At 42.8% G+C, this 24,321-nt stretch overlaps 1 protein-coding gene across 2 annotated transcripts in view; it reads right to left on the bottom strand.

Annotated features, from left to right (window-relative positions):
- LOC115084953 (rab11 family-interacting protein 4-like) overlaps window positions 1-24,321 on the bottom strand; it is a 58,250-nt gene that overhangs the window by 11,976 nt on the left and 21,953 nt on the right. For both annotated transcript variants that reach the window (XM_029590414.1, XM_029590415.1), the window contains exons 5-8: window positions 15,457-15,560; window positions 14,013-14,153; window positions 9,403-9,484; window positions 6,816-6,953 (exon numbers count right to left, since the gene is read on the bottom strand). In XM_029590414.1, the coding sequence (XP_029446274.1) occupies window positions 6,816-6,953; window positions 9,403-9,484; window positions 14,013-14,153; window positions 15,457-15,560 (465 nt within the window). The remainder of the gene's footprint in view (window positions 1-6,815; window positions 6,954-9,402; window positions 9,485-14,012; window positions 14,154-15,456; window positions 15,561-24,321) is intronic.

Here is a 24,321-nt window from a genome sequence, read left to right as displayed (position 1 = left end):
AGACACTGAAATGGCGTCAACTGTGGGATCAACATTCTGAACAAGACTCTCCCCAAATTTCTGCAGTGCATCCAGCAGTCTTTTCTAGACAGTCAGGTCTCAGATTACTACAACATCCTTTACCCAAGTTTGCCTGTCCCTCAAAGTTGACATCTACAATTAAGAGAACACAGTAGCCAAAATTTTTTTCCAAAAAAAAAAAATATATATTTAAAAAAAAAAAGTTACCTCATGACTCCTCTACTGGAAACACTGCACTATTCAAAGTTTTATATCTTGCTTTGAGCTATTCACAAGGGCCAACCAGAATATACACCTGATCTTATTATCCCCTACAATGAAAACTTTATGTTCATCCTGACAAGGGACTGCTTTATTGCTTGAAATTCATCCAAAATTAAATCTGAAATTTAGCCAAGTCTTGATCAATTCCCTATTTACTCAGGCCAGATAATGAGGCTCATAGGTTTTTTATTCTTTAGTTCCAAGCCATTCCACTGTGGTTTTCACAGAAGAGGCTTCCTACTACTACATAAAACAGCACTGAACAGACAAAAAAAAAAAGTTAGGTAATAAGGCTAAAAGTAGACAATTAGGCCTAAGATTTAAAAGCAGCCTCACAAAGTTGGGTCTTTAGATGGGATTTAAACATGGAGAGAGAGGGCACCAGTTCAGGAAGACCATGCTTCTGATATTATATGGAATTTCTATAAGTTGGAGTTGTATTATGTTATGATATATATACATAACTGCCATACTGAATCAGACCATTGAGCCCAGCATCCTGTCTATCAGTGACCAATCCAGGTCACAGGCACCTGACAGATTCCATAAAGTAGGTCTATTTCCTGTTATTCACTCTTGAGGATGGCAGTAGCTATTTTTAGTCTAATAATGCGTTATGGCATTTTCCTCCAGGAACTTATCCAAACCTCTTAAACCCCACTATGCTAGTCGCCCCCTCTGGCACTGATTCCACAGCTTGACAGTGCCCCAGTACTTTCTACAATGTGTTTTAAATCTGCTGGTTGTTAGTTTCATGGTGTCTTATTTACTCTTTCCAGCCCACTCATTTTTAGAACTTCTATCATGTCCCCTCCTCTGCACCTTTTCTAGTTCCCCTCTGTCTTTCTTGACATGGGAAGAAGAAAATTGCACAGGATACTCAAGGTGCCTTTGCACCATGGCACAACACAGAGGCAATATGATATTTTCTGTTTCATTCTCCATTCCTTTTTGGATCATTTCCAAAATTCTATTTGCTTTTTTGATCGCTGCACACTGAGCAATGGATTTTGACATCGTCCACAAGGACTCAAGGTCCTTTTTCTGGTTAGCAACTCAACATATGCTTACAATTGGAAATTCTTTCCCTATGTGCATCACTTTGTACTTTTCTACATTAAATTTCATCTGCCATTCAGTCGCCTAGTCTTAGTCTCACCAGGTCCTTCTGCAGTTTTAATAAATTTTGAATAAATTGTGTGTAATCTGCAAGTCTGATCATCTCATTCATTGTTCCCTTTCCATTTCATTTATGAATGTTAAACAGCACAGGTCCCCTTACTGATCCCTGTGCTATTCCACTAAGGGAACGTCTCCATTTAGAAAGCTGACCATTTAGTGCTACCCTCTCTGTGTCCTGTCTTTTAACCCGTTACCAAACCACAATAGAACATTGCCTCCTGCCCCATGACGTTGTAATTTCCTGAGGAGTTTCTCATGGGAGACTGTTAAATGCCTTCTGAAAATCTAGATACACTATAAATCAACCGGCTCACCTTTATCTACAGGTTTACTTACATCTTCAAAAGATTCTAGAAGAGATTGGTAAGACAAGATTTCTCCTTGCTAAAATCATGTTGTTAACTTCTCCATTAAGCAATGTCTATTTGTATGAGCAGTGATTTTGTTTTTAAAGAACATCTTCTACCATATTGCCAAGCACCAGTGTCAGGTTCACTAGTCTATTGTTTTCCAGATCACCCCTGGAGCCCTTTTTTTTTTTTTAAATCTGCACCACATTGGCCACCTTCCAGTCTAACAGATCATTTAAAATAGCAAGAATTCCTACTAGTAATCTGTAACCTGTTAGCAATTTCATGTATAGAGGACCTTTGGTTGCCCCTTACCAAAGGAGTACACCATTTATGCTGGGGAGGTTCAATGAGGAAAAAGGCGAGAGGTTTGGGTTTTGCTCCCCCATGTGAGAACATGCAGAGGATTTGTCCACAGCACTGCTATCCTCAGGGATTTTATAGTTAGACTTTCGAGCCTTCAGGAGCTTGCTGCGTCCTATTAGGTGAACTAGGCAAAATCACCTAGGGAGCGGTGAAGAGCAGCCATGTGGGGCCACGAGCAGAGCCCATCCTGCTCACAGCCGACAGGAGCCTCATCTACCTACCTTTGAAGATTGGACTCTTAAGACAGTTTGAGATTTCCTTTGAGAGACCATCCCCCTTGTTGCAGTGGATTAGGGCATCCCTGTGTGCAAAGCTAATTGTGGGGTAAGTAAGACCTGCTTGTGATATGTCTCTTAACAAGCACACACAGTGACCTTCTGCACAGGAAGTATGTTTTTGTAGTAACTGTTTTGAGCTCTTATGTTGGAAGCACAGAAGTTTTTATTCCACCCTTCCTGCTTATAGCTTGATTTTTCCCCCTTTTGGGTTCAACTAATATTTTTTTCCCCCACTTGGAGCTGACAACCCATGGTACCTGGGAGCCAGTATACCAAACCTTTGGAAGAGGGAAGTCTTTCATCCAGAAAGATACAGAGCGTGTTATAAGTTCTATCTAAAGCAAGGACTCCAGTAAAGTGCATGGATAGGAGGGAAAAAATATGACATAAAAGTAATAAGAACTGTGTTGCTATTGAGAGATGTGCCTATCAGGCACTTCCTAAGGAAGTAACTGAATTGAGAAAAAAAGAGAAACGTGCCCTCCAGGTGCTGCATAAGTAGTTAAAGTATTGAAAGAGTATTTCAGGAAGATATTGAATCTGGGACTAAGTTATGATTAAACACTGGGACTGTACATGTTCTAACCATCTTCAGTGGGAAGATTTAAGAATTAAATTGGGAAGTGAAGGACTGAACCAATTTTGATCTACATAATTCGAGGCATTTGAGTAACAGAGAGAAGAGAAGTCATTGTAAATAAGGAGTACTTCCAAAGTGATTAAGGGACTTTGCTAGAAGACGAGAGGTCACAAATGTATTCTGTCTGCTGTCTTATTTATTGCTGCTAATCTCCTCAGGAGATCAAGCAGGATTTCATGAATAGGTAGAGACATGATTTCCTTAGGAGCATCTTGTGCCTGGAGTCCTCTTCTGTCTGAAGTTGAAAAGGAATAGTTTCAGACATTTCCTTGATGAAATTAATAAGAGACAGATCTTCTGGTGGAGAACTTAAGTCTTTCATCTGGGGGAGAGGGCTCTGATGGTAGATCATCTGTATCTTGGGATGAATCATAGGGCCGATCTCCAGCGGGGCGAAATGGTGCTAATCCTGAAGGACCAGGCATCGGAGGTGGCATAGACAGGACCGGTGACAATCTATGGACGAGTCTGTGGTAAAATCCCAGCAGTGGAATGAGTATCTGTGTTTCCTCATCATCCGATGGTAATGGAATCTGTCTGGAAGGCACCAGAGCTACCGGTGGCAGGGTACTGATCAATGCATCCAGTCTACCCAGTAGCGGTGTGAGCTCTATGGGAATCTGATCATGACCGGCTTGGGGGCCGGTACCGGCGTTGGAAGTCCTGAAGTGCTTTACCGATGGCCTCTTGGATCATCCGATCCAATTCCTCATGGAAGCCTGGGGCGTGGAACCCCAGCACCAGAGTAGGAGGCAGCACTGGCGTAGCCGGAGGGTCCACCGGTGAAGATGGAATCATGGATCCTGGCACCACTTAAGGTGGGGGAATGCCTCTGTGACCCGGTCACAAAAAGAGTATGGGGCTTCTTTGTTGGTGGCTCTGTCGATGTCTAGGACTTGCCTGGATCAGAGGACTGAGCCTTGCGAGGACTGTGTCGACATTTTTCAAGATGATCTCCTCTGTCCTTTTCTTGAGGAGGCAAGGAGGGTATAGTCTATGCCAGTTGGGCAGCAGCGGTGTCCCGTGTGAGGTAGATGGCACGGCTTGGACGAAGACGAAGCTATCGATGGAGTTGGGATTTTGACTGAAAGAGAAACTCCATTTTGTCTAAACAAGCCTTACGGCCCTTCGGTGTCATTTGGGCACATTTGGTGCAAGTTAGGACATCGTGGTCAGACCCCAAACATATAACAGACCCCGTGCGGGTCAGTGATGGACATTGTTAGAGTACAGTTGGGGCACCAACGAAAACCCGATGCCATGACTCAAACAAAAATTTAGCCGCGGTGCAGTCGATGGCCGGTAGGCCCCGAAGGAATAACTCTATGGGAATCGACCACAAGGGTAAAACCTTATCCATACTCCACAGTTGAAAGGTATTGACAGGAGGACCCCTATGGGGTAGAATGTTTTTGAAATTTTGAAAGAAGTTAGTGAGGAAAATTCCTGTCAGGAATCTCAAGAGAGCTCCTTAACCTGCGTGGCTACTGCTGTGCAGAAAAAAGAAGACTGAAGGGGGACCCCTGCTGGATACAGGGTTTGTGCATTGTTGGGCATGCCCAGTAGGTGCTAGTCAAAGTTCTAGAAACTTTGACAAAAAGTGTTCTGTGATTGGGCTCCATCCTGATGTCACCCATATGTGAGGACTACCATCCTGCTTATCCTGTGAGAAAATAAATTCTTTACTGTCTTTTCATAAGGAAGGCTATTGTGCCTGGTAGTAATTTACCACTAATGCATATCCTATTGAGAAAACACAAATAAGATTGATACAAATGCCTACATGCTAGTAAAATACCTCACCTCAGTCACATACCCAGAACTGACCTTCACCAAGTACAGAAAAACCATAAAATTATAAATATGGAGACAAACTGGAATGGAAAACCAAAAAGCCACTCTGCATGCAGTGTAAACCTGGAGAAATTGAAAGAAATATAGCACTTAACAGACTCTCAGGATTTGCAATAATGCACACAAACTAATCCGCACAAAGTTACACCTGTATTATGGAACACACTCAACAGTAACAACCCTATCTAAGAAATACAACTATTAAACCAGGCCCTAAACACTAATACATTTCCTATTGAGAAAACAGAATAAGCCAAGCTGCTATAGAGCCCCACACAAATTGTAAAGCTATACTAAAAATGTTACAAAACAGCTGCTGAACAGAATAATATCCAACAATTAAAAACTAAAAAATTAACACATCCAAATATCCAAATATTTAAAAATCAGCAGACCTCGCATAATTCCCAATAATTAAAATGGCAATGAATCAAGAAAAATACATTTAAAAAGCCACCTTTACTTACCCTCTCCAGCAACTCTCCTACTCCTTTCCCTTCCAGGCCAATAGCACTCACCAGAAGCAGCAAGGGCTGCTGAAGCTCTGTCCTCACAGTCCTCTTTCTTAGCGCCCACAACCAGTCTGTCTCTCTCAATCACAAAAATGCTCTTGCACCTATTCACACCTGCTCTCACCAAAAACGTTTTCCTTCACTGCAGGGATGGGCTCCAGTTCTGACGTGGCTTTACTCCAGCAGGCCTTTTTTTCACTGCCACAGGGATGGGCTCCCGTGGCGGCCTTGCTTAGTCAGGGTTCAACACTGCCATTCCTCCCACCCCACCCCCGGGCTATGTGATGCCTGCCTTACTGGCCAAAGGCTTCCTCCCTTCTTCCTACTCCCACTGGCAGGTAGAAGGGAGGAGGCTTCCGATTGGCCTGCGCGGGGGAAGGCAGAATGAAGGAGGCTTCCCAGTGGGGGCAGGAAAAAGGGAGAAGGAAAGTACAACGGGGCAGTGGGACACATGGAGACGCGACACACCGGTTGAGAATCGCTGGTATAGAGAGAAAGGAGTTGTGCATAAAGGATCAGTCTCTACTTCTCTTTCTGTGCACCCCTGGGTGACAAGTAAAGGATCTGTCCCACACAGGTGTTTCACATTTTAGTTTGTTTTTTTTAAACTCAGGGGTGCATGCCCTCCAGACCCAGTGATTTGTTACTATTTGTCAATTTAGGTATTTTACTTATGTATGATTTATGTGAATTGCAAATTGTATAAAGGTGGTACTGCACGTCAAATCAAGTTGCTACTGTGAGAGTAAAGTACATACAATTAAGCCCCTGCCCCTCCAAAAAAAAAAAAAAAAAAATCCTCTGTACTTCTCTCCACTTTTCCCACCTGCATCCCTGGTCCCTACACTTTGCCACTGGCTGGAAGAGATCAAAAATGCTCCTCAGAAAATACGTAGAGACTGTCCACTGTGCATTTCATACCAGCAGGTCCTGTTCCCTCTCACCCCACAAACAGCACAATAGCTACCGGCATAGAGCTGCTCATACTACACTCATGGAACTCGCATGGCAGGACAGACTCTGCATGATGCAGGAGCCTTGGTACTTACTTATTTTTAACTTTTCTATACCGACGTTCCTGTATAAGATACATATCACATCGGTTTACAATGTAACTACAACATTCGCTCGTAGCGATACAATGAACCAGGGCAAGGGGGACATCCCATCTATACATTTAACAGCAAATATAAACTAGAACCAATGAGCAAGGTGCCTGGCCTTAGTTTACCCTGCCCCAACCCAGCAGAAATGGGTTGGGGGTAAACTAAGACGTTCCCAACATTATCTAGGAGTGGGGAGGTGGCTGAGCATGATGGAAGGCTGGCATCCCGAGAAGCAAGCTTACCTGTGCGACGGCCTGCCGCTCATTGTAGCGCATCCTCTGTTCCCGTGCCAGGGCCTCCTTCAGCTTGCGACTCCGCTCACAAACCTGCTGTAGAGCCCCCGCTGCTTCCAGCACATCAGATATCAGGCCCTGCACCTTCTGCAAAGCAGCAGATAGAGAATTAAGAAGATTTAGTGTTAAAAGTCCCCCACAGTTCCTTTACATGCCCTGTTCTCTCAGTCCTGCATCCCAGGCTGATAACATGGCTTGCCATCTGCACAACTATAGGATGCAGATAGAACCTGGGAGCACAGCTCCAAGATCACCAAACAAATGTAGGGCATTTTCTTCTTCCTGATCATACAGATGTAGAATTTCAAAAAAATGTATCCCACATTTTTCTGTTCTGAACCATGTGGGGAGATACAATAATTTCCCCAAAGCTTCACCACCCCCACTGCTTAATTCTCTATTTCTGATATGAAGGCCGCTTTTTTAATGGTACTTGCCAGTATGGGCCAGCATTCACTCTAGCCAGAAGCTGATGGAGGCACCAGGTCCTTCCATCATGTCCCCTCTGCTCACAGACGGGCCGATACAGTAAAGTCCGTGGGAGAGCAGGCAAATGCCTGCTCTCCCAGCGCGCACAGGCCACTCCTGTGCCCACGATTCTCTATTCAAATGAGGCCTGGCAGTAAAAACAGGCAGAAGGTGGCGTTAGGACACTAGCGCATCCCTAGTGCCTTCTTTTGGACCGGAGCGGTGGCTGTCAGCGGGTTTGACAGCAGACGCTCAATTTTGCCAGCGTCAGTTCGAGCCCAACAGCTGCGGGCAGACTTCAAATTTTTTACTTTCGAAACTTTTGGGACCTCCAACTTAATATTGCCATATTAAGTCTGAGGGTGCACAGAAAAGCAGTTTTTACTGCTTTTCTGTGCACTTTCCCGGTGCCTGAAGAAATTAGCACCTACCTTTGGGTAGGTGCTAGTTTCTGAAAGCAAAAAATGCAACTTGGCTGCACATTTTACTTACTGAATCACGCGGGAATACCTAATTGGGCCATCAACATGCATTTGCATGCTGTGGGCACTATTAGGTTCGGCGGGTTGGACGTGCGTTTTCGGCCCCTTACTGAATAAGGGGTAATGCTAGAGAGTCGAAAACGCGCATCCAATGGCGAGTTAACAGTGTGCTCCGGAGCGCACTGTACTGTATCGGCCCGAGAGATAGATGTTTAACCTTTGTCAGTCCCACAGCTCATACATGGGAAACATGCTCTGATCTTCCTTCCAACTGGGCAATGGGCTCAGGAGCCAGGGGGAAGAGAGGGCAATAGCTACAACAGGGGCAACCTCACTTGGCTTTAGAGTAGCAAAGGAGCATCCCTTTCTGCATACTGCTCAGGTACGAGCTCTGAAGAGGCAGGGAAGGAAATGGGGATTATGTTACACTGCGAGCTTCCTCCCTCTCCTACATGGCACCTGAGGAGTTAAGAGGGCTTTAAAAGTGGTGTCTCTAGGTCTTCCTTGCACAAACCACTCTGTCACCCTTAATGCAATTCCCTAACAAAGGGAATCATGATCGGTAGAAATAGTTTTCAAATCAGAAATGCATAGTATTTTGGTAGAAAGCATTCCTTTATCAGGCTAGTAAATGTTTTAAGGAAACAAGATTGTGGGGCTGGCCCAAGAGAGGAGCCATGATACCCTGAAATCCTTAGTCTTTCACCATTCATCTGATAAGGTGTCGTGTGTTCCAGCAACTTTGGGTTTTCCACTAAAACTTTACAGTGGAGGATCCCAGCATTAATAAGCCAATAAAGCATTTATAGCAAAGACAAGGGGCTTCCAATGCTATCATATCTGGATCCAATTTAGAGCAACTGTTCTTTAGCTTAGGGCTGCCAAAAATCAAAACTTCAAGTGTGACTGTTTATATATGAACTACAAGCTTACTATTCCTGAGCAGAGCTGCTTCCCTAGGCACACAGTTCAGGGTTTTAGTAAAACAAAAAAAAAAACCAAAAAAAACTCAACACTAGTTTCCCCCACTCCCCAAAAAAAAAAAAAAAAAAAAAAAAAAAAAAAAAGGTACACTTTTACAGTGTATATTCCAAAAAGAGGGACAAAAAAATAAAACAAAACCCCACAACTTGCTGGCGGCTGTTAAAATCACAGCTTTAATCAGTGCTCACTATTCTCAGTGACACCTGGCAAGGACCAGAGATGCCCTCCTCTGGACTGGGGGAGGAGACATTTGCTGCAGACTTTGGGGGATATCAGCCAAAAAGTATTTGCCAGTGATAATTTGTGATGACTGTTCCTTTGCAGACACCAACAGTTCATGCAATCCAGTACATTATAAAGTGGGGGATTGGCGATTTAACACCCTCCCACACGGCTTCCAAATCTAGCAACTATCAGCCTCCGATTTCAGGTCAGGTCACGAGCGTCCCAACTATTTTGCATGGAGCAACAGTACCATCTGGTGACCGGTAACTATCAATATCCTTCAGCAAAAGAGCGCCTGTGGGAATAAACTTAACCTGAAGGGAGGAAGGACATGGGCGTTTGGCAGAGTGCGCTCCTGGAGCTCCAGCAGGCCTCACCTTTTCCAAGAGTCTGTTCTGGGTGCTCAGAGCGGACACTGTCGAAGACAGATGGGAATTCTCTGCCTGCAGCTTCTGTACTCTGGGAAGGAGAAACCCACCCCCAAAAAATACAAGTGTTAGGCTTCACGTGTTTATTTTAAATGTTTATTTTAAACTTGCTGAGGAATGATATTGTTGATGTTCTGCTTCTGCAGACTGTTTGGAAACGTCCTAGGTTAGGACGTTTCAAGCCTGGTTTTCAGGATATCCACAAGGAATATGCACAAGAGCATTACATGCACTGCTTCCAGTGTATGGAAATCTCTCATGCATATTCATCATTGTTTATTTATAAATCACATTTTTCCAACAAGAGGGTTACAAGAGGTTTTGGTCTTCCAGATATACATGTACAGAAAATAAATAGAAAAAGATATAGATATCCTGACAACAGGACTAGTTTGAACAGGAGGAAGGTTGAAAACCCCTGTCCTAGGTCACAAAGCTATTTCCAGCACATCAGGTTTCTTGCTGCTCCCAAATCTTTTGGCAATTGCTAAGTTAATTCAGGTTACTAAACATGCTTGATGGCACCAGATAACTAATCCTCTATAGGCTCACGGGAGCCTATATAGAGGTTTTCCTGCCTCTATATAGGCTCCCGTGACCACCTCCTTAATCCAGCGAAGTATGGCAGCCTGCAGAGCTGGTTTGCCTCACTTCCTTCCACCATGAAGGACAAACAGGCGGTCCATCTTTTGGACTGGTTCTGAAGCTTTAAGATATCACACCAAAAGGTGTGACATTCAAATGACTGAGAAGGGGGTATTCCTTCCAGTCCTTGTGCTTATCCATGGAGGGCAATGTAATGGACTGATTCAAATGAAGATCCAAGACTGCCTTGGGCAAGAAGGATAGAATGGTACGAAGCTGTAACTTTCCTGTAGTCATCCAGAGGAATGGTTCCCGACAATGCCTGCAGTTCAGAGATGAGACACGCCGAGCATATAGCCACCAGGGAAAGACTGCAGCAGCCAAAAAAGGAGGGTCCTGCCAAGAATTCCACTACTAGATTAAGATTTCACAAGGGAACTGGCCACCATAAGGGTGGCCTAAGGTGCTTCACCCCTTTCAGAAAACGTGTCACGTCCAGATGAGCCAACACTGTGGGGGGGGGGGGGGGGTGTCTGTTTACCTTGCCCTTGAAACAGGAGAGCCACTACCTGAACCTTCAAGGTGTTAAGAGCCAAACCTTTAGTCAGGCCGTCCTGCAAAAAATTCCAGAATTAGAGGGATTTTGACCGATCGAGAGGGGTACACTGTGCTCCTCATACCAGGCCTCAAATACTATAGAGACGTAGAGAACTGAGCACGGAGTAAGGTGACCATTACTGCCGGATGATATTCTCACTTCGTCAGGCGAGTCCTCTCAAGGCCCAGACCATAAGACAGAATAGAGTCAAATCCTTGTGAAGAACTAGTCCCTGCTGTAGCAGGTCCCAGTGTGGTGGGAGGCACAGGGGATCTCCACATGTCTGCATACCACAAACGCCTGGGCCAATCTGGAGCTACTAGTATTAATAATCCCCTGTGGTGATGAATTCTGCGAACAACCCTGCCCAGCAGGAGCCATGGAGGAAAGATGTATAGCAACTCTTCTTCCAGCCAGGACTGTATGAGAGCATTGATCCTCAGGGATCACTGATCTCTTCCATGATTGACGAAACTGGGAATCTTTGCATTGTGACATGTGGCCAGCAGGTCAATGGATGGGAAGTCCCAACAATCTACTATCAGTTGAAATGCTTTAACAGACAACACCCATTCTCCTGGATCCAGACTCTCCCTGCTTAGAAAGTCTACTCTGATGTCTTTTCCTGTGAAGTGAGAGGCTGAAGTTTGTAGATATATTTCCATCCATTCCATAAGGAGGTCTATCTCCTGTGACACTTGCTGGCTCTTGCTTCCACCCTGGCAGTTGAAGTGGGCTACAGTCATTGCATTGTCTGACATCAAGCGGACCACTTGACCCTGGACACACTGTGGCTGAATTGTAGACATGCCAAATCTGACTGCCTGGGCTTCCAGGTGATTGATGTTCCAGAGGGTCTCTTTGATCCAATGTTCCTGGACTGACAGTTCCTAATAGTGAGCTTCCCAGCCCTGGAGACTTGTGTCTGTTGTGAGGACCAGCTAGTTAGGTGAGAACAGGGTCACACCCCTGCTCAGATGAGCTTCCTGCAGCCACCACTGGAGCAGAGAGCACATACCCATCAGCAAGTTGAATAGTCTTGAGACTGCAGGTTCCAGTGTGACAGCAGGAAGTGTTGAAGTGGTTGCATGTGTGTCCTCACCCATGGCACTACTTCCAGGGTTGCCGCCAAACCAAGAACTTTGAAATAGCTCCACACTGTCGGGCGTATCAAGCTCAACTGATGCACTTGGGCCACTGACTTCCTTATTCGTGTGGTCACAAGGAAGACCTTGTCCAGCTTGGTGTCATACCAGACTCCCAGAAATTCCAAGGACTGGGAAGGCTTGATGCTGCTCTTGTCTATGTTCACTACCCAACTGAGTTCCTGAAGCAAGGAGGTTACCCTGTTTGGTCATCCGGGGACTCTTCCATGGATTTGGCCCCGATCAACCAGTCTAAGTACAGATGCACCAGGATTCCTTCTTCTCTCAATGCTGCCGCTATGACCAACATAATCTTGGAAAATGTTTTGGAAGGTGGTGGCTAGGCCAAAGGGCAGTGCCCAGAACTGATACTGGCAACTCAGTACCGAAAACTGTAAGAAACATTGGTGTTCTTGATGGCTTGGAATATGTAGATAACCTCCCTGGACCTATCAGAGGCCTAAGATCTCTCCTGATTGTACTATGAAATTGCCATACTGGGTCAGACCAAGGGTCCATCAAGCCCAGCATCCTGTTTCCAACAGTGGGCAATCCAGGCTACAAGTACCTGGCAAGTACCCAAAAACTAAGTATATCCCATGCTACTGATGCTAGTAATAGCAGTGGCTATTTTTTTTTTTTTAAGTCAACTTGATTAATAGCAGATAATGGACTTCTCCTCCAAGAACTTATCCGAACTTTTTTTTAAATCCAGCTACACTAACTGCACTAACCACATCCTCTGGCAACAGATTCCAAGGTTTAATTGTGCATTGCGTGAAAAAGAACTCTCTCCAATCACGAAGCGTAATGTTTCCATGCAGAAATTATTCACTCACAGATGTCAAGTTGATGCTCTTAAGGTCCAGGATGGGGAGAGAGGAAGCTTTTTTCTTGGGTACGATGAAATAGATGGAACATCACCCCATATTTTTCTGGGGCGCATGTACTGGGATTATAGCCCTCATCCTGAGGAGCCTTAAAATAGTAAGAGTATTATGGAAGGCTACTAGTATTCCCAAGTTAGAGGACATTCAACACAGAGTGCGTAAAATCTTTTTATTATCCAAAATCACAGCATTTAAACATAAGAAAGTCTCTCGCTTTACATCAATTTGGCATCCCTATCACACTTGGCTTTCTCGTGTATCCCTGGGTATTCCGACTTAAATAGTGAATGTGTGGCGGAAATCCTTTGGCTCCTTTAATCCTCTTGGGGGTAACCCTATAGGCATATCTATTCTCTCTGGTGTGACACCATTTATACTATGTTTGTGCAAATTTTGACATTGTAACTGTGAAGCATGGGGGGTGGGGGGTGGGGTGGATTATATAAATTCAATGTGAACAACTTCGTTGCAAACCTTTGATGTATAACCTACAGCAGATAACGGTTTTGTTTTCATATCCGGGCTGTTTCTTAAGCATGTTGTTCTCCTGATTATATGGTCCGGTCTGTAGGTTACTTTATGTGGTTGTTTCAATAAAAATCTTTAAATTAAAAAAAAAAAAAAAATAGTAAGAGTAGTAGGAATTATATCTTTGATAATATGGCCTCTTATAAGGGACTTTGATTAGTCTCTGTGGTAATGGTTCTTGGTGAGGAGAGAGAAATTGATGAGTTGTATGATTAAACACAGTAGAAGCAATACAGAATCTTATCCCTAAATTGTTGTCCTGTGTAAGGTGTATCTACCAATTTTTCATGGACACAGTCCCTGAAGCCTGATGTCTTTAGCAATGCTACTCTTCTTGATGCTGGACTGCTTTTTTTTTTTTTTTAATCTGAGGAGAATAACTAGCAGCCTCGTCAAAATGCATTTACATGTTGGCTGTGCTCAGGTTAGGAAAAAACAGATGCTCGTAAAATTAAGTTTGTCTGTTTTCCTAACCTGCTGACAGCCACCTCTCCTGGGTGCCTGCTGCCAAGGAGGCACTAGGGGTGCACATTTGTCCCTAGCACCTCCTTGGCAGCACAACCCCTCATATAATACTGAATTGCGTGCCCAGCCACCTCTCCTGGGTGTGCATTAGGAAAGTGGGCACTTACCACTCAGCGCCCATTTATTACATCGGCCCCATCATGTCTTGTTTTCTTATGAGAGGCCATCTGGGTGCCACTTTTCTTCTGTTTCTGAGAACCAAACTTCTCAACCTGATTGTTATCCTGCCCCCCCCCCCCCCCCCCCAGTCTTGACGTACAGAGACCACGTTTTCCATAGAATTGTTACCTAAGGTTGAGGTTGTCTGTCTCAATGTGCCGTTTCCTCTCCGCCTTTTGTAGCGCAGCCTCCTGCCGATGCCTGTGTTCCTGCAGTGCCTCCTGCAGATGCAGCTCGCCATTCTGCAGCTGCTCCTCCAGCTCATGCACCCTGTGCAGGGGGGAAGAGGAAAGCTTCTTAGAGGAGGGATGGAAATACATAACCACCATCTGCAACACAGAAGACAGCGTGTGCATGTTCCCTGGATAGGATGGGTAGTGGAGAAGCTGGAATAAACCATTTGGGGTGGGAGGGGGGAGTACTTTTTAAAAGTGACCCCCATGCCAAGAACCGTTACAAGCCAGTGAGCAGCACTGATAAAAGTTTTAAAAAAAAAAAGTTCTAAACTAAGAAGCTTCTAGAAAATTTTATATTATACAGGTACTTATTTTGCTTGCTCAAAGACCCTATTCAGCAAAGATTTGAATACAAGCCAGTGTGGAATTACAGCAGCAAAAATAGCCCAAGATTTGGAATTGCTTCAGGAGTGCCGTGAAATAAGTGATCGACTGTCATATGCGCAAGGGGACCCTAAGCTACCCCAAACACACACCAGTTTAAAAATTGCCAAAAGGTTTTCTTTGTGCTTAAACATTTGCGCACAAAGAAAAGTAACAGCTTTTACATTTAATTGTATGTACATTTGAAATGTCTTAAAAAAAATATATATCCCAGTCCTCCATCAGAATGAAGAACTTCATGATGGGGATTTGTTGGTGTTGGGCATGAATCTTCTGTCTCAGATCTTTTGTTTTTACTCCTGTGCCTCTTCCTTCTGCCTCACTGCTCTCCATATCTATGGCAAGCTCCACCACCACCTCCAGACTTTTTTTTAACCTGATCTATGCCTCTCACCTTATTCCAGCTTCTTTTAGATATGAATCTTGCCTTTTCCTTTGCTTCCCTCAGACCTTCTCTCCACTTTTTCTCCCCCAGTTGTCATTCTCTCCCCCCCCCCCATCTCTCTATTTTAAAACTTTTCCCCCTTATTCCAGTTCCTAACACCTCATCCTAACCTCTGTATTGCTACTTAACACAATCAGCAACTCCACTCCAGCACCCCACCACTGACCTTTTACCTCTGCTGCTACATTCCAGATTCTCCACCCCTATGGATAGGGGAACTTGTCTGCAACAGTGACATAAGGAGTGCCGTGTCAGATCACGGTTCATAGAGCCCAGCACCCCGTCTCAGACAGTGGCCAGTCTGGCTCACCTGAAGTACCCAGTGAGTAGATCTATTTCTTGTTACTCACTCCTAAGGATAAACAGTGGCTTCCTATAGTCTACTTGACTAATAACCAATTTATGGACTTTTCCTCCAAGAGCTTACACAAACCTTTTAAAAACCCTTCTATGCTAGGCACCTAGCTACGTCTTCTGGCGACACTGGGCATCCCTGCCCCTCTCATACCTCACCACCAGACGTTTGTTGAGATTCTTCAGTTTGTGCTCAGATTCCTTTCTCTGGGAGTTTTCACCCTCCAGTTCAGACAGACGATCACTCAGAAAACTCAGCTGAGACGAGGGGAAAAAAAAGAAAAAGAGAGGAGCTCTATGGACTGGAACAGATTGAAAAAAAAAAAAAAGTCCCTCCCACCCTCATCTAAAGTCTGAGTGCTAGCTAACAACTGCTTAAGGAAATAAATCCAAGTCAAGTGGCCATAGACTGTTCCTCGATTAGTACTAGACAATCCTACTGTTGTCAAACTGGACATGGAAGTGCCCCGTTGCATCTGGAGTCTCTTCCCTCATCTGCCATGGCACAAAAAGTTATCCAATTCTGAGCACTAGCTAGGTCTCCATAAGGAGCTTAAAAAAAAAAAAAAATGTTTTACAGTGCTCCCCTAACCCCCACAAAACAGATGGCAGGGAGCATTCCTATTTGCATCACTAGAAAGGTTACCATTCAGCCACTGATTGTTTTAAGTCCTTAAACTGCTCCCTGGTTAAAGTCTAATTATCAAACTTTAGATTTTTTTAGCATGTAAGTTATTGTACAGTACAGAAACTTAGTTTCCATCATTTTTACAGATGTCAAAGCTAGTATCCATACGATGACCTTGTTTGTACACTGAACATATATACAGGTAATACTATAGCTAAAGAAATGGGATATATTTTAATTCTTTGTCTCTATGCCATTGTTTTTACACACACAATTTAATTTCAACAACTTATATGCTGTCTTATCAATGTCTCACACACTATCAAAATTATGTTACCAAATAGATATCAGTCATGTTTAGATATTGAACATTTTATAGTTATTTGTCTATGTTTCTTATTATATTTATTATGTATTCATGTCCATGTTTCTATTATGTTTTATAGCCCCTGAGGCAGCCACAATGTGGCGAAACTCGACTGGAGTCAGGCTACTTTTAATTTATCAATAAATTTGAAAACATACTTTGACATCTGGCATCTATTTTATTTTTTCCCCAATCAAAACATATATATCTGTCTGAGAAAGGATAAAAAGTTGGGGCATCCCCTTTGCCCCAATCCATAACAATCTCAGGGAGACTGGAAAGCAAAAGATCCCAAGTATGGAGAAATAAAAAAAAAAAGAAAACAAAAAAAACCCCACACAACTTAATTTTAATAAGTTGGTGTTATTTGATGTTTTGAAATATTTTATTGGTGTTTTGAGAAATTTAACACATTTTAAAATTGGATGTTCTAGTCAGATGTTTTGAAATATGTTTTTATTTTATTAGTATGCTTTTACTAATGTTAGTCATGATTTTATTGTTTGATGTTTTATGAAGAATGATAATGTTGCAATACATGTATCATTTGCCTTGTTTTCAGTTTAGTTTTTGTCTATATATTTTATGCTTTATGATCTCTATTCATCTCCAACTGATACCTGTTGATATATTGTGTAATTTATGAGGTGTTAAATATCAGAGTGAGTAAGATCTTATCTCCATTTTCTAAAATTGGAGATGGAATGTTAAAACAATTTTACAAAAATAGTTTTGCTGGGTGGCTAGGGCTTTCTTTATTGCATATAGGGCCCTTGGGGATTTTCTTATAACGTTTTATAGCCAGGTTGCCAGATACAATTAATGGCAGGCCAAGAGGTGTGTTCTACTACTTGGGTTATTTAGATAAATCGAAATTTGAGTTGGGAGATTTTTTTGGCTCAGTTCTACTGGTTGTGTGTGATCCAGGGATACATTTTTCATTTTCTATCAAATGTCTTCATTCTGAGATACAGCATTTCTATATCTAGAGAACGTGTATGTCTATATTTCTAAGGCTAGTGCAGGGGGTGGTGGGGGGGGGAAGAGAGAAGTGTGTCCACCATTGCTAATCCATGTCAATCTGAGGGAGGAGGGAGTTTGCCTCTCTTTCCTGCCCCATGTGACTTTTTGCCTTTTGGGTGTTGGGGGCACCATGTTGCCTTGAGCTGCCCCTGTACACCTTAATCTTTCCTTATTTGGTAGATATTTCTGAATTTTTGCTGGTAAAAGTGGGGGTCCTTGCAGAGTGCTTGCGTAGAACCCCCACCAATCAGAAGAGATTTTAAAAGGGCAAAGTCCACTTCTATTTACTTTAATGTCTTCCCAAAGGAATTCCCAAAACTGGATTGTTTTTTTTGTTTTGGTAAGATGAAACATCCTGGAAGATTTGAATGATATCCTGTGCCACACACATTTCTTCCATTTTTCTTGCTCTCTGGTAAGTAGTTTCCTCAATGAGCCTGTGGAGTCTCACCACAAGATCCCTTGGTAAATTATTAGGTAAGGGAGGGGAGGGCCGTGAGGGGTCAATGTGGCCTTTTGCTTCGTAGCAGGATTTTATTCAGCGTTAGGATTCAAGGAATCTTTCTACTGCTTTGAAATTCTATTAGCAACTGCGTGATGCTGGAGATTTTGAGGAGTCCCCTTCCTCTGATTTTTGGGTTTTTTGTTTTGGTTTTTTTTAATATTTACATAACATTCTTTGGTGGCTTTTTCTGGCAGGAGCTAGCTTCAGAAGAAAGGAATGTGGGGCAAGACAGTAAACTGTCCTGTTGTATAAATTAACTGAAAGAGCTGGAGAGCTACTACTCACCCCCTACCTCAAACTGAGGGAGCACCCCTCTTCCCCCCAATGGCTTGAAATGTTCAATGTGGCCCTTCTGGTGAAAAGGGCAAGGACCCCTGTTCTACAGGATACGGAGCTTTTGATATGAATTAGTTTAAGAGTAGTGTTAGTCTGCCAGTATTAAGAACATAAGAATTACCATGCTGTGTCAGACCAAGGCTCAGAGACAAGCAGCGTGTCTCCTAGAGTGAACGAGCCAGGTCTCAAGGACCCGGCGGATCCCATAAAGTAGCCCAATTCTTCTTACTCACTCCCAGGGATAGAAATAGTTTTCTTCAGTCCACCTTGCTAATAAAGTGTTATGGACTTTTCCTCCAGGAACTTGGCCAAACTTTTTTTTTTTTTTTTAAAACCCTTCTATGCTGGTCACCTTGATCACATCCTCTGGCAACAGATTCCACACCAAGTGAAAAAGTACTTTCTACAATTTAAAGTCTGTATGTTAGTTTCATGGCATTTCCCTTGTTTTAATTATTTGAAAGGGTAAATATCCACTAATATACCCATTCCACCCCACTCATGATTTTATAAGTTTCTATCATGTCCCCTCACAGCCATCTCCTTTCCAAGCTAAGCAGCCCTAACCTGCATAGCTTCTGGAGAGGGGGGGGGGAAAAAAAAAAAAAAAAAAAAAGTGTTCCATCCCCTTTTAATAGTTTGTTATCCTCCTCGGCACCTTTTCTAGTTCTGCTATTACTCCTTGAGATTTGGAGACCAGAACTGCACATAATACTTGAAGTGCAGTCATACATTGGCTCGATAAAATATTATATTGTGTCTGTATTTTCCAATTCCTTTTTGGATCATTCCCAACATTGTAATTGCTATTTTGACCCCCACCAAGCACAGGATTTCAATATATTGTCCACAAGGACTCAGCAGTCTTTTTCCTGGGTAGTGACTGCCAATACAGAACCCAGCATAGGGTACTGCTGGTTGGTATTTTTCCTGTGTTCATCACACTGCACTTTTCTACATTAAATATCTGCCATTCAGTCCCCCAGTCTCAAAAGGGGGTTGTGAAATGCCTTGCAATCTGCTGCTGTTTTAATAGCTTTGGATAATTTGTGTGTCCTCTGCAAATCACCTCCTTACTCTTTCCCAGATCATTTATGAATGTTAGACAGATCCCAGAGGTACTCCACTAAAGATATTTCTCCATTTGGAAAATTGGGGATTTAGTCCTACCCACAGTATTTACAGCCTTTTAACCAGTTACCAATCCATGATAGAATACTGCCTCATATCCCAAGATTTCATAATTTCTTGAAGAGTCTTTCACTGGGGATTTTGTCAAATGCTTTCTGAAAAGTCAAATATATATTATATTACCTGGCTCACCTTTATCTATATATGTTGATTTACACAAAAAAAAAATATTGTTAAGAAGACTTCCTCTTACTAAAACCATGTCTGTCTATATGGTCAGTTATTTTGTTTTTAAAAATGGCTTCTACTATTTTGCCTAGTCCGTAGTATATTGAATCACCCCAGTGCCCTTTTAAGAACTCTGTGTCACATTGTCTTCTTTCAAGTCTTTAGAAATTGTGGTTTTAAGAAGGTTGCGTATTACCAGTACCAGGTTAGCAATTTCATGTTTTAATTTTCTTAGAACTCTGGGATGGATGCCATGGAGTCCCACAGATTTATTAGTCTTTAATTTGTCAATGTGACCTATTACATCAGTTATCATGGATATTTTAGTTGCTCAGCATCTCCACCATTAAAGAACATTATCAGGTGTGGAAATGTTCCCAATATCCTTCTCTCTAAAGATCATGGCAAAGAAGTCATTCAATTTTTCTGCTACTTATCCTCCCTGAGCACCTCTTTTGCCCCTTAGTCATCTAGCAGCCCGACTCCCTCATAGGCTTTTTGCTTCTAATGTATTAGCTTGCCAGTGAAGCAAAAACTCTCAAAGTCTCCCTTGGCCTAAATTACTGTTTTACATCTATCTTGCCTGTGCTTATGCCTATTTACAAGACATAAAAGCTAAAAGGGAATCATTTCATCATTTTGGGTCTGGTTTCTAACTGCCTTTACCTTACAATTAACTGCACTGGCAGCATCTGTCTTCCTTCGACATTTTTTAATGCATGGAATATCATTTTGGAAGCCCAGATAAAATGTATTTTAAACAAATGTCCATGTCTCATGCACATTTTTAACTCTTGCAACTGTTTACTTTCTCTCCAGTCTCCATTTTTAAAGTTGCATGATACTGTAATAGTTTTACTTCATGTCCTCTCTCCAGTGATGTCAAATGTTATATTATCATTATTACTTAATGGCCCCACCATATTAATGCCTCACACCACGTCATGCATTCTACCAAGGATTAGATCTAGAGTGGCTGCTCTGCTCATCCATTCTAGCACCAGCACTTCCATTGAGCACTCAGATGGATTCTAGAAACTTTACCTCAGTATTGATTGGGTCAACGTCTCACGGGGACAATCTAGAGGAGTTGTTGAAATCTCCCATTGTGTTGCCAAATGTATTTATTGCTTTAATTTCAGCTAGCATTTCAGTTTCTTTATTTTAGTCAGGTGACTGGCAATATAAATCCATGGCTATGCTTGTCACATATTGAATTTCTATCCATAAGGATGCTACAGTGTATTTTGATCATGCTTGACTCTATACCACCTTGTTATATATAGTGCAACTCCTCCACCAAATTTGATCAAAATAAATTTATACCCTGGTATCTCAAAGTCTCATTAGTTATCCTTCCACTTCTCTGAAATGCCTATAGTGTCTATATCCTCCTAATACCATACAACTTAACTCAATCTTATTGTTCAGACTTCTGGCATTTACATTTATACCAGGGGTGGGCAGACTACAACTCATTGATCCAGCTTGCTCATCAGTAGTTGAATAGATTGCCCAGCCTGCTGTCTTTGCTCATGTCAAAGGCCTGATATCCTAAGCCTTTGATAATGTGAACAGGGACAGCTGCAGAACTACGGTGTCCTCGTTTCCCTGCCCTCTTTCAGACAGAAGAGAAGGAGACCCCCTGCAGCCCCTGATGCAGAAAAAAGCACCACAAGAGTGGCTCTATATAATAAGGAGGGGGGAAGGCTTGCCCATCCGATTTATAAAAAAAAAACAAAAACAAAAACAAAAAAACAACTTACCAAGCAACTTTACCTAACCTAAATGGCTGGGATTAGAGACAAAATCCAACAAAGGATATCTATTTGAAGCCAGATTTAAACTGCTGGCCATTGTTGTCATAAGAACAAATTGCCATCCTGGGTCAGACCAAGGGTCCATCAAGTGTAGTATCCTGTTTCCAACAGAGGCCAAACCAGGCTACAAGAACCTGGCAAGTACCCAAAAACTAAAGTATATCCCATGCTGGGATGAAGTGACATGATGTCACGCTACTGAATGGCCACTTAGAGAAACCGCTCCTGAACCAGTTTTTAGAATCCACCGAACAGAGAGAAAGCATCTGGCTGCCAAAAGATCATATTTAAACTTGAGGAGATCCAGTGAGCAAGTAAGATGTCAGTGTGTGTGTGTGTGGGGGGGACGGACAATAGACAACACACTTTGTATGAAAATGTGGCGCAGAGACCCACAGAGGCCAAGGCAGCAGTGTTAGAGACCGGAGATACCCATACTCCAGTGCAACTCCCCACGATGACTTTCAAACTTGGGGAGCTGAAAGCGGACATGTGCTCCCTGAAACAAGAATTAAAGTCAATTGTCTCTGACCTTTGATGTGACCATGAGGAGCTGTGAGGGAGGATAAAGGTGGTCAATGAGCACTTACAGCAGGAAGTCAAGCAGCTTCAAGATAATGCACTATCGAGAGAACAGGTCCTGAAGGGGGAAGCTGTGTATGCTGATTGTGGCACTGATTAAAGATATGTCACCTAATCCTGTACTCCAACGAGCCCCAGGAGAGGAGACCACATTTAGTATTGGACAGAGCACATAGGGCTTTAGGCCGCCCTCGTGGGAATGTTTTCATGAATACACCATGAAGGAGTGAGTGTTGTCCCAAGCGAGAAAGAAAAAGAAAGAAATCACATGGCAAGGACATAAAATAGAAGTGTTACAAGACCTATCTATATACACCATCCGAAAAAGAGATGAGAATTTCAGGAAATATAGTGCTGGCTGTGAGAAAAGGAGATTCTAGATACAAGTGGCTTTTTCCTTTTGGTCTGCAATTTACCATTAAGAGAGTCACCTCTAGCGTAAAGACCGGAGGAAGCGAAGAAGATCCTCCAGGAGGCTGGTTTGCCCACAGCAGGGGATAACGCCTTAGATCCGAGAGCAAGGGGGCCTAATCTTTGCTGGCAGAGAGTCCAATCTGGAGGAAAACACCCGGAGGAGGAATTCAGGGGGCTCAGCCTCGAGAGAAGCAGCAAATTGAGCTCTGCCATGGTTTTCTAAGAAACTCACTGGAGAGTCTGCAGCCTAGTTATATTTGATCCTGTTGGACACTGTTATAATGTCTTTCCTAAATAGGAACACCTAAGTGTGGAACTTTTTTCCTATGATTTTATGACAGACTGGATAGGAGGGAAGGGGGAGGAGCAGCTGGGGGTGATCAGTATGGGATTAGTATTAGAGTACACTGCAGTCATCTTGAGATCAGGAGGACACAAGTCTAAGATCAAGGGTATTTTTGGGAAGGAGTTTGGTAGTGCTTTAAAAATCTTTTCTTGGAATGTTAAAGGGTTAAATACCCATCTTAAGAGGAAAAGGCTATATATAGATGCTACTGCCATGAAGGTTGATATATTCTTAGGCCAAGAAACATCTAAGGAAGAGGCATGAACGATTAGTGATCTCACAATTCCCTTCCCAGTATTTTGCTTCAGCAACTACACTTAAATATTGTGGGGTGGGGGATCTTATTCTCAAAGAATATAGTGGTGATGTGCTTTCTGGTCATTAGAGATGTAAATGGAAGATAAAATTATTGTAAAATTTCAAATGAGAAATTCTCTTTATACTCTGGGGAATGTATACTGCCCGAATAAGGGTCAAGGGCAATTCTTAGAGGGTTTTTCAGCCACACTTCAGCAATGGGCAGAAGGCCAAGTAATTAGGGGGAGGGGGTGGGGGAGAAACCTCAAAGACTGACAGGGCAGGATTAAAGGCACTGATATCTGGATTGGGGGCTAGTGGATATTTGGCACTTGCTACACCCCTCTGAAAGGAACTACACCTTTTTCCTCGAAGGCCCATAATTATATTCCCGCACTGATTTTATTCTTGTTGAGAAATCTCATGAATAGTGTGTCGCAGTCTGAAACAGAACCTATTACATGGTTGGACCGTGCTGCAGTGTGGCCAGAGCAGGACGCTAGGAGTTTTTGGAGACTGAAAGAAAAAAATTCTATTGGAGGATAAAACCTATAGTGAGTCTCTACATGCTGAGATGACCCAATATTTGATCGAAAATACTGGAGAAGTGTCAGCTGGGACTCTTTGGGAGTGCTTTAAAGTAGTGGCCAGGGGTCATCTGATAGCCAGAGCTTCTCATTTGAGAAAAAAAAAAATGAGAAGAAAAGGATGTCCCTGCTGTACCAAATTGGAAAGATGGGAGTTAGGCACAAAAGAAGTTTAGATCATAAACTAGGTAGGGAATTAGATAAGCTACGAAGGGAGTTACATGACCTGGATGTGCAGACAATTGCATTTCAATTAGATAAAGTGCGACAAGAGCATTTTGAGGGAGACAAAGCTAGCAGGCTTCTGGCCAGGTCCCTTAAAGCTAGAGCTATGAACAATCAGATCTTAAAAATTAAAGGATAGGAATGGCAATTTGATAACTAAATTAGATCAGGGCTAGATTTTCTCAATTGTATAAAGAAAATATCAGCAAAGAATGGACATTTCTAGCCTTGATATAAATTAGTTATTTCTCCCAACTTCCCAAAAGGTAGACTTTAGATGCCAAGAGAGTCTTAAGAGAATAACTGAAGAGGAGATATCAAAAGCGATTGGGGAGTTTAAGATGGGTAAGTAACCTGGGCTCGATGGATTTTCGGCAGGCTTCTATAGCAACTGGCTACAGTGGTCACCCAGCCTTTAGTGACCTTGTGGATAGTGGAAATACAGCCACTGATATTAATAAAGCTGGAATCACGGTCATAATGAAACCAGGGAGAGATGCCATACTACGTGGGTCGTATAGGCCCATTTC

Source organism: Rhinatrema bivittatum, chromosome 2 (assembly GCF_901001135.1).
Source record: "Rhinatrema bivittatum chromosome 2, aRhiBiv1.1, whole genome shotgun sequence".
NCBI lineage: Eukaryota > Metazoa > Chordata > Amphibia > Gymnophiona > Rhinatrematidae > Rhinatrema > Rhinatrema bivittatum.
The sequence above is the reverse complement of the archived record's forward strand: the minus strand, read 5'-3'. Positions and strand labels throughout refer to the sequence as shown.